The 11,215-nt window shown below is 38.6% G+C and overlaps 2 protein-coding genes and 1 non-coding gene across 3 annotated transcripts; 1 reads left to right on the plus strand and 2 right to left on the minus strand.

Moving 5' to 3' along the window:
* Positions 1 to 980: 980 nt before the first annotated feature.
* Positions 981 to 1,062, minus strand: TRNAS-AGA. Its single transcript has one exon. It is a non-coding gene; the product is annotated as a tRNA-Ser (tRNA).
* Positions 1,063 to 2,481: 1,419 nt separating this feature from the next.
* On the plus strand, positions 2,482 to 3,710 carry LOC122658791. Its single transcript, XM_043853909.1, has 4 exons — positions 2,482 to 2,608; positions 2,880 to 2,944; positions 3,034 to 3,259; positions 3,550 to 3,710. The coding sequence occupies exons 1-4, from the start codon at positions 2,497 to 2,499 to the stop codon at positions 3,669 to 3,671; spliced, it is 525 nt and encodes a 174-aa protein (XP_043709844.1). The 5' UTR covers positions 2,482 to 2,496; the 3' UTR covers positions 3,672 to 3,710.
* Positions 3,711 to 5,321: 1,611 nt separating this feature from the next.
* On the minus strand, positions 5,322 to 6,972 carry LOC122658789 (pentatricopeptide repeat-containing protein At1g09190). The gene has a single exon (XM_043853905.1). It carries the CDS (start codon positions 6,859 to 6,861, stop codon positions 5,407 to 5,409), a length of 1,455 nt encoding a protein of 484 aa, XP_043709840.1. The 5' UTR covers positions 6,862 to 6,972; the 3' UTR covers positions 5,322 to 5,406.
* Between the last annotated feature and the right edge of the window lie 4,243 nt (positions 6,973 to 11,215).

The raw sequence follows: 11,215 nt of genomic DNA on the forward strand, positions 1-11,215 counted from the left end.
CCAATTCTCTATTGAACAACTAGGGTTCTTAGGCCTGTTCCTCTTCTCTGTAATCAAGTCGAAATAGAAAAAATTGCAGATACCAGTAGAGGATTCGCCCCTCATAATTGCAGAGAATCGCCAAGGTTTCGCCCCTCTCTCTCTCTGCTTTACCGTTGAGTTCCAAGTTCAGTCGTGAAAGAAGAAAGGAGGAGGATGGTAAGGGGGGTAAATCTATCAATTTACTGTTTTTCTATTGAATATGTGATAAGGATAAAGTGGACTTTTCCATTCAACCACTAACAGCAAACTAACACCATTAGGTTTCAGGGGGTGTTAAGTAATTATTTGAAACATTAGTAATCGTAAACAAAATGACCATAGGGGTGTCCAAGTAATTTTCTCTCAAAAATAAGATAGATGAAATAGAAAGATGCGTCGGAAGTGTTGTGTGATATCAATGTATTTTTTTAAAAATTAAAGAAAAAATTTATAGGACAATCATTCGACTGACTACAATGTATGGTGTGGATTGTTTGACAATAATTTAAAAAGCATTACATAGATAAACTAAATGTAGTTGCGATGAGGATGCTTAGATGAATGTGTGATAAAATTATGAAAGATAAAGTACAGAACAATCATACTAAAGTTGATTTGGGAGTTGCTCTAATATATAATATACTGCAATAAATTATTTTTAGGTGACATGACTATGTTCAACAAAAGCTTTTGAATACTCTATTGTGGAAGAGTGGCTTGATTTATAGCGAATGAACCAAATCACAAGAAGACAAAATGATCTTAACAAAAGTGGTGACGAAAGACATGCATAATTCAGGCCTTTATCTATCAAGGATGACCTCAACAATAGGTGTAGAGTTATAGACTTAAAATATTGCAAGAAACTCAACCTTAAAGCGACAAAATGATAGATTTTTCACTTAACGTCCGACCGCAATCATTAAAAAACGCTATTTGTATTATTAAATTGTGGATAACGTGAACGGCAGGATTCGAACCTGCGCGGGCAGAGCCCACATGATTTCTAGTCATGCCCGATAACCACTCCGGCACGTCCACATGAATATATAGTAGTTATTAAACTTTAATTAGATTCTGATTAATAATGTGTAAATGCACTTGAAATTTGAGCAAATTCATGTCTGTTCATGAATGAAACCTTCTGTTAGTAATGCACAACCGCCCTTAATTAAGCAGAGATTACTGTCATTAAAAATTGGTACGTGTTACTATTATACAAAATTTATTGTGTCTCGATTATTATTATTAAAATGTTGGTTGATTTAAGTTGTGTTTAGTATGTAATCTGGAAATAGATTATGGGTCTAGAATGTATTCTGATCCAAGTAAAAAAAAAAAAACACAGCTTTTAGAATTTGTTCTAGACCTAGAATCTCTTTCGAGAATGCATATGAAACATTGTATAGAATGCAAATCGCAAACTCCCTCCACCCACAGTGAATGGAAGCGGGCGAGAGGATACTTTGGAACATACTAAAATCCTACGAGGGGTTTGTGAACCCTATGATGGTGGGTGAACTGTCCTAGGGTGGAGGAAAACTTTGTCCACTCAGTAGTATATCAGATTTGCCAAAACCCTTTAAACAATGGCTCTAGTTTAGATCTTTATTCGGATTTTTCATGGTTTACACTTCAGATGAACCATATTTTTACCAAAGAATGTTTAGGTTTCATTTCTGACACTCTAAATATGGGAAATGAATGGATGCTAGAGTATTACTTCTCTCTTATGCAATTTTATTTATTATTTTCTCTGCTATACTCAAACCATTTGGGTCCATGTGAATGATTCCATTCTCCACACCATCATTTGTGTGACAAACAGATTACGCCAGTATTTCCCCATACTGGCGTAATTGGAAACCCTCTCCTCCAAAATAAATAAAGTTTCAAAGTAAGTAATGGTTGGTGACTTCTCTTCACCAACTGCCTCTCCACCTTTGTGACTTGGTCCTGCCCAACTTTTGCTCCACATAAATAAGCAATCCATTGGAAGTTGGAACTAGACTCCCTTTATGGGGTGGGGTGGGGGTCAATTTACTAAATTGACCTTGGTATTAACTTATATTTACCACCAAACATAAAGAGAAAATGCTTTTCAGGTTACCTCAAGCTTTCGAAACAAAAATGGGTATCTGAATTGGGTTAAGTCAGTTATGCAAACAACTGTTAGCTCGGATGGTTGATGGCATGCCAGATTAGTGCATCACCCCAGAAAGATAGGATTTAGGATTGGACTCGGCTGATTCACCCAATGGGATTCCTGTTTTTAAAACTTGGATTACTAGAGTACCAAAGCATTTGGGTCCACACAACAGTGTTCACTGTCCAGTGAGCTGCTCCAAAAAATTAAAATCAGAATAGTGATAGTGAGGGGGTATTTTGGTCAAAGAAAGGACATTGGGTAGGTTTGGTCATTAGCAGCTTTCTTGCTAATGTAAGAATAATTTCCTTATATATATGAGAAATTAGATGACTTCACTAAAATTGAAAGCTTCTTCTGCAATGGCATTCCCATCCACACAAAAATATTGTTTCTTTATTGTAGCTCTGATCTCCATTGTTGTCTCCTGCTGCAAGTCAGGTGTGTATATATTTAAGGTTTTGATCACAAGACAAAATTTCTTGTCTCTGTTTTAGTATTCAGAAACCAACCTTGATTCTTTTTAATATTTGTTTGGTATGCATTCTACGAATAAATTCTGGGTTTAAAACACATTTTGAAGCGAGAAAATAGAGAAGAATCGGGTTTCAAAATATATCCTAAACCCGGCCAGAATCTATTTCTAAAATGCATACTCAACACAGCCCTAATTTCTGAATTTTCAATGTTTTGTTTGTAAATTTTGTTGCAGAATTAACAGAACATGATCCAAGTCAACTTGTTGCAAAAGCATTACTGTGCTTCAATAATAAATATGTAAGTGACAACCGCAACTCAGTTATGCACATAAAAGCTTTGTATTTGTTATCAAACATGGAATTTGAGCTTGACAAAAACCCAAACAGATTTATAGTAGCTGTGAGGAAACTTATAGATTGAAGGAGAGTGGAAACGTCAGTGTCCCTCATGAAGCAACCGATGAATACTGCAATGGGCCATGCCTGGAGGAGACAAACCTTGTGCTCCATTGCATCGATGGCATCTTATTCAACTTCTTGTTTCACAACAAGGCAACTGTACAAGACATAAGAGCTACACTCAATGCAGGATGTGGCCACACCAGTGAAAGAGGTTCCATTAAAACTAGACTTAATTTTTAGTCTCTACCTCCATGAGTCTCAGAATATATATGATGGGCCGCTGTTCTCTGTGCCGCAGCGCAGCCTGCCCCCAGACACATTGGGGTGGGTGCAATGACCAGCCTGCCCCCTGCACAGGCTGCCCATGTGCCTGGGTGCAGGCTGGGCTGCGGCACAGAGAACATTCTCCCATATATGATACTCAAAGTTCTTTCAATCCTACCCAGAAAAAATAATTGTACTCTCAATAGAGTTTTTAGCTTACATGGGGTGTTTTTGCAGGGAACTTCAATGTTGCAGAGCACATTCAAGATGAATATAGCCATGGATACAGTGAAAAACCCCACCTGATGTGCCTCTATCTGTCTGTGTCCATGATCACCCTCTTTGCTTTCTTGTTCTAGTATACATCTCTGTGGCTCTTACTGAAATGTTAAAAAAAGAGAGGGTTAATCTCCATGGCTTAATACTGTGGTCACCTTTTAAAATATATATATAAGTTACTTATTATAGATTTGGAGGGAAAGGTTATGTTTAAAGAATGTGCTTAATCAAAGAAACCTATGTACTACTTGATGATTATATATATTTCATAAATACGCCTAGATTATTATGATATGTGCCTGATTTTGTTTAATAATAATTAATCATTGCTTTGTTGTTCTATCGTTTCTTGAACCCTTAGATTTTTATTTGCAAAATGGTAAAATGGATGCAAGTTCGATCTAGTGGATGGGGGGTACCTACCACATGGCACATATGGAATGGTGGAGTTACATCCTGATGAATTAATAGCAAAATTTTTTTATAAGCTATTGAAAAATGAAAACTTGAAATAGATTTAGAAAGGCGAATTATTATTATCACAAATGTCTGTTATTTTTTTTTTTAATATTATAAAGCATCTATTATGCCACGTAGACAGATGATATGTCCATTCTGACGCTGGATAGAGAGGATATGATCTAACTTAGCCACATGCCAAATTTCAAAGTCTAATTCAATCAACTACAATCTTTTGTATTGACATGTATTCCATATATATCCATGCATATGTACCAATATTCTAGACATTATTGTGCACTCTCCCAACTTTGAGTGAAAAGAAACAACTTATATTAAAAAAATATAAAAATCGATGATTCAAATTTGTTTTGTGATTTGGAAGACGAAACCTTCCATTGTTACATGGATAAATATCTGAGAAGAGAATTCCCTTTTCAAGAATAAAGACACGGAAAAAAAAAAAGAAGGACAAAAGAACTTTTACGGCAAAAGGTTTTCTATGCGTCTCATTATGCTATATGGAAAGATGATGTGATAATTCGAGAGAGGTAAGTCTAGAATCTAAATTAATTAAGGGTCATATTTTAGATCTAATAACTTCCCATGTATGTCATGCATCCTCTTGGTTGTCCATGCCTTAGTGAGGTCCCTCTTGATGGTATTAATTTATAGAGGTTTATCTTACCACGTGGCTAACTCTATTTGAGCTAAAATTTGACATATAAGCAGGGTCCATGGGATCTACTTATCCACAAGATCTAGGCTCCATCTTCTATAAGCTTCAAAGGGACATTATGTAGGCACAAGAACAAAGTTAAAAGGATAAACCTCAACCCAATGCACTTAAAATCCTTGATAAGTATTCATTCAATCAACAACTTGAAGTAGGAACATGAAAGATTTCTTTCCTTTACCTGCTGTATCCGAACAAGGCAGAACACTGGACCTCTATACTGTTGAAACACCATTATTCTAAGAGATTAATGCCATAAACTACTATTCCTGGGGGAGCAATATCTCATTTTCCCCATCATCAGGTTCCCATTAAAATGTTATGACCAGCTTCCAACAGAATCAATTCTGAACTAAGAGAAACATGGATAAGAAGCTGCTTGCATCCTTGTCCAAGCACTCACTGGCTTCCCCAAAACATAATTCAAAACTATTTCAATTGTAACCTCTTAAATTAGTATAACTTTCCAATTTGCTTCCTTGTTGCTGATTTAGACACTTCTGAGTCTGTTCTTCAGGAACAGACAAGTTTTCTAAAGATTTAAATACTTATCATCCTCGATTTTTCCTTGTTAAATCTAACTCAGAGACTTTATCAATGAACTTCCTCAGATTCTAATCTCATCCAATCAAACTCCGGCCTGGAGCTTTCCTTATACTCTTCGCCCTCATTAACACCCTCACTTCTTCAACTTTATCCCACTTGCCTGCTTCTGCATAAATGTTTGATAACAAAACATAGTTCCCCGAATTATGGGGCTCAAGGTCAATGAGTTCCTTAACAGCGCATTCTGCAAGTTGTAGGTCACCATGAGTTCTGCAAGCACTCAGCAATGCACCCCATAAAGCAGCGGTTGGCTTCATGGGCATGCTTGTAATCAACCCATAGGCCTCCTTCACACAACCACTACGACCAAGGAGATCAACCATACATCCATAGTGCTCGTGCCCAGGCTCGAGTTGGTGTTCTGTTAGCATTGAATTAAACAATTCCTGACCCATTTGCACAAATCCTGCATGGCTACAACAAGCAAGAACCCCAATAAAAGTTGCATGGTTTGGGGCCACGCCTTGCTTCATCATCTCCTCAAACAAATCCACGCCAAGCTCACCCCGTCCATTAAAAGCCAGTCCAGAGATCATGGCGTTCCAAGAAACCACATTTTTCCGAGGCATCTCATTAAAAACCCTGCTAGCAGTTTCCGTATCGCCAGATTTGCAATAGAAATCTACAAGGGAGTTCCCCACGGAGACAACATCTCGAGAAAGCTTCCTAGAATCAGCATACGAGTGGATCCATCTCCCAACGTCGTACGCTCCCAACCGGGCACAGACAGGAAGCAGTGTGACGAGAGTTGCATCGTCTGGGTCCAAACCACTGTCCCACAATTGATGGAAAAGCTTCAGAGCATCATTGTCCCGATCACTTTGTGCTAAGCTGGAGATCATGGAATTCCAAGTAACAATGCTCCTCTCTTCCATCTGACTGAAAAGATGAAGACCTAATTGCACATCTCCTCTCTTGCAGTACCCACGGATCATCATATTCCATGCAACCACATCTCTGTGAGACATAACATCAAACACCCGTTCGGCATCCTCCATCGAGTCGTGACAGGAGTAAAGCTCCACAAGCCCTATCTGAATGGGAGGGTGGGATTCGAACCCAAGAGCGACAATCTCGGCATGGACTCCTCGGCCTAGATTGATATCGGGATGGTTGGAGCAGGACTTGAGCAGAGGGGCCAAGGTGAATCGGTCGGGCCAGATTCCACGGCTTCTCATGAGGGAAAAGAGATGGAGGGATTGTAGAGAAGGTCCGGAGATGGAGTAACCTTTGATCATGGAGTTAAAGAGGATGAGATTGGGGTTTTGAGTCTGGAGGAAAACGAGGTGGGCATAGGGCATCTTGTGGAGGGAGCCACAGACGGAAACGAAATGGGAGAGGAGCTGGTTGGATTGGTGGAGGTGATGGCGGAGGAAGTGAGCATGGATTTCGGGCAATTGGGTTCTGGTGCTGTGGCCATGGAGTAGGCGTAAGATTCTCCGCTCCGCCTCCCGTCCACCTCTGCTCATCCTCTATTCCTTCCAATTCTTACATTACATAATCAAAACATCATCACAGATTCATAGACTCATGGCCATGAGACTTAATGGAGATAGAGCGAGGCATAACGCTGCAATGCAGGTTGGTGCAGTAATTGTACTTGCGGATGTTCCTTCTAAATGAACTCCTACACTCCCGGATCCCAACCAACGGATCCAGATCCTCTACGGCCCATGAAGAGCAGCGATCTAACCGGCCCAAGCAGCTGGCCGTGACACCTATAAAAACAGAAATCCAACGGTTAATTTTGTAAAATTTGAATTTCGTTGTTGGGAAATCGTTTCAATCACTAGACCGCTGATGGACCAAGACCGGTCTACAACTAAAACAACAATATTTGGCTTCATCCATTTTCCGCCAAAACCACAAATCATCGTCTTCTTCCTCTGTGTCACGAAAAACCTAGATTCAGATCCTCTTCCTAATCCGTTGATCTTGGCGAAATCTATTCTCTAACAAACCGAGAAATCTGCATCTCTCCTCTCTTCTTCCTCCCGTGTTCTTTTCCCTTCTTCCCAGCGAATCTCGAAGTTCGGTGACGAAAAACGCAGATCTAATCTGGTGAACCAGTTCGATCGTCTTTCTCCTGTGGCTCTTGTGTCGAAATAGGTATCTCTTAACTCTGGTCCGGCAAAGCTCGAAGGTGAGAACAGATATATTTTTTTTTGGGTTGTCTAAAAACCCTAACCCTGTTGGTATATTTTTCCAAGAATCAAAACCCTAACCCTGTTTGTATTTTAAGTGGTTGGGGTTTGGTTGTTGTTTGGAGTTTCTTAAAAGCATATTTATAAATGAATTTGATTCTGATTCTTCTGAGGAACGAAAGCCTGGAATCCGACTCTCTGTTCAGTCAAATAGGGGGAGAGAGGAGCACTTCTTTTTTTTTTTTTTTTTCAGATTTTTGTACGTATGCACATTGGATCTGTGCATCAGCATCACCAACCGTTGTTTTTGTTTTCTTTTTTATAAATGTTTTATTTTTCATTAGTTTGATATTTCATTGTTTTTGCTGGTTATGGGAACTGCCAATATGCGTAATTAATGGTGAAAAAGCTGCATCCTCCATGTGCATAACTAAACTTGTGCTAAAATAATGTTTAAACTTTGAAGTGGATATTTTTCTCTTTTGACAGAGTACACAGTGAATGGAATAGAATTTTACTTGCACCCATTTATTTTCTCCATCCTTTTTATCTTTGTTTTATTCCCTTTTTTGCTACTTCCAAGGATAAAATGGGTGTCGTATTGGCTGCGAATTATAAGCATTTTAAGTACCACTAAAAGATAAACCTTAATCTTTCCACATCCATGCTGTTATGCAAGGACTAAGGAAGGCCCTTGATATAAAGGTTAGTATTTGCTTTTGGACTATAAGATCTTAAGTTCCACTCAGTTCCAGCTGCTTAGTGTATCTGGGTTTTAATAATGTTTAAAGTCATGATGCATCTGCAGCTTCTAACAGTGAAATTGAATCAAATTCCAGTATTCTACTCCCATTTCTTCCTCTAGAAGTTCTGGTTTAGTCTTTCTATGCTGAGAACTTTCAAGTTTTTAAGCAAAAAATGGCTGTCAACTTCCTGGCAAGATTACTTGGGAGAAGTGATAAACTCGCAGAACAGTAGTTGGGTTCATTCAAGATTTTAAAACTAATGGACCTTTCCTTTACACCATCAAATCTAGAATCCTTTACTACTGTGATATCTTGGAAAGTTCAGTTTGGTCTCTGATTTCAAGTGTTAATTTCAGATTGTTATTCTCCTACCACTGCTGAATTTCTCCTACTGTTTTATCCATCATTAGTTGCTGTTTCATAATATTTAACCCTATCAACTAATTCTGCAACATTGGATTTTAGAACAAGAATCCTAGTCTCAACTGAATTCTGTCATATTACAGAAGCTATCCATCTGATTCTGATCTGATTGTTTGCTTTAGTCATATATATTTGAGCTTAAAACCCATATTGGTCAAACAATGATGCTTGTTTTGTTCTCTATACTTTATTTTCAGCTCAATAAAACTTAAAATCCATGTTTATGTAGATAGGTGAGTCTTTAGCTCAAACGGAAGAGCACCTGGGTTTGTTCCTAGGCGATGATGGTTCGAGTCCATCAAGATTCATACAAACATTTTTCCTCTCTACCTTTTTATTTAGAATTTGTTATTAACACAACATGTTTATATATGCTTGATATATCAAAGACTATAAAAACATAACATGCATAATGCTAGCAAGAAGCAACAGATTAATAGGTTGAGATGAACAACAGATTCACTTTAATACATACAACTACAGTCGTTGTCATTAACATATTTCTTATTGGATTCTCCTAGGGAACAACAGATTTACTTGAGTGCATTGTGGTGGAGAATTCCCTCATGGATATGACTGAACTGCTGCACTTTATTATGCTCAGAATTACAGGTTAGAACTGAAGCAGATTAGAACTCGGTATCAAGCCAGCCATGAAACATAGGCTGGCTTGATACTTTGTAACATTTACATGTCTGAAAAATAGATCAAGTTTTGCAGTATGTATTACTTGAAGAAATGGTCCTGGAGGAGATCTTTTATTTTTATTGGCAGGTGATGAATTTTATTTTATTTTTTTGCCTCAAAACTAATAGCAGGTGGTTAACAATCTAATTGCTGCTCCCAAAATGGGTATGGCCTTAAGAGTATAAAAAAACCCCAGAAGTGCAGGAAGAGCGCTCATCGTCCCCACCTCCACCAGAACCTGAACCTGTTAAAGTGGAGTGCCTTGTTTCAGAACCACCTAATCTGTTCTGTAAATTACTCAACCTTCTTTCTGTCTCAACAACAGCATACATCATATTTAATTCCATAAGTTTTTCTGGGTGTTCGTAAGAATATTTTGCTTGGTGAGTAGCATCTTGATGATCCTGTCCTGGAAACATGGAACTCGATGAGAAGAATGTCCTTGCTCAGGCTGTTGCTCCAAACGGTAAGTTTTCCAGAATTAATGTGAAACCATAAGCTCAAAGGTTTGAAAACTTGAACTGCCTTGAAGTTGGATGTCTTCCAAGTTAAATTGACTCAGACAAATCAATTCAGGCTTGTGTAAGAAAAGGGGATCAGTAGTCACTTTTTTTTTTTCCTTTTTTCTGAGAGCATGAGAAGTAGATGGAAATGAAGGACAAGCAGATGGGATTTGTGGCTTTTGGAGGCTGGTAGGGAGGACTGGTTTCAAGACAGAGATGTAGCATATGTTGTGTGTATGCAGTTACTAGCATTGAGCTTAGCAGCTAATTAATGTGGCTACAAAATATGACATATATATTTAGATGGTCTAGAAATAAAAACAGCTTGAGCTTTATTAATCAGGTAATGTATTTCATATCTTCTTAGAACACTTGCGTTTTCTAGAGATTTTACTTGCTTCTTAAATAGATATATACCATTTTGAAGGAGAACTTTTTCTCTTCAGATCCTACAGATCTATTGAAACAGAATTCTGGGTTTATTGGGCGATAAACCCAGATCGAGGTTGTGAGAGAGAGATAATAGAGATTCACCAAGTTTGTGAGAGAGAGAGAGAGACTTAGAGACTTAAATTTGCCTTTTTCCACCCAGAAGTTTGAACCAAGGTCGTTTAGAGCTCCCAAATGTTTCCCAGATCTGGATTTTTGTGATTTTTGTTCCCACCTTCGAGCTTCGCCGACCAGAGGAGGTAAGAGAGGCGATAAACCCATGACAGATCGAGTTTGTGAGAAATAGATAACCGAGTTCTTGATAGAATGTGCCGTGCATTTCAGTTGGCCTTTTGACGATTAAATTGGGTTCGAAAAGAATCAGAGGACGAAGAAGAGAAAGCTCAGGGAAGAAGAATGGAGGGTTTCTGATTTTGAAAATGTTTCTTTTGTTTAGTTGTAGACCGGTCCGGTTTGGCAAACACAGATCGGCCCGGTTGAGTTTGGTTTGCCATATTCAAACAGTTTTACTTTAAGAATCCAAAACGTTTTGAAACTTACCGTTGGATCATTACCTTTACACGTGTCACGCCCAGCTGCTTGAGCCGGTTAGATCGCTGCTCTTCATGGACCGTAGAGGATCTGAATCCTCCGATTTGGCTTTCTTCCAACTGTGGCGGTGGGTCCCTCTGTGAAATGACCGTAACCCCCCTTAGTTTTGAGGAGTGACCTTGCTGCTCCCGCCACGACTGGAGGAGAGCCAAATTGGTGTAGGTGTGCATTCCACTATTCCCTTAATTTTATTTTTTTTCTTCCTTAACCCATATGATGTTATAATAAGGTAGTCAATCCTATTTCTGCCGCTTCTTTCTTAGGCTTCCACAGTTCCAC

Source organism: Telopea speciosissima, chromosome 4, assembly GCF_018873765.1.
Source record: "Telopea speciosissima isolate NSW1024214 ecotype Mountain lineage chromosome 4, Tspe_v1, whole genome shotgun sequence".
In the NCBI taxonomy this organism is placed as follows: domain Eukaryota; kingdom Viridiplantae; phylum Streptophyta; class Magnoliopsida; order Proteales; family Proteaceae; genus Telopea; species Telopea speciosissima.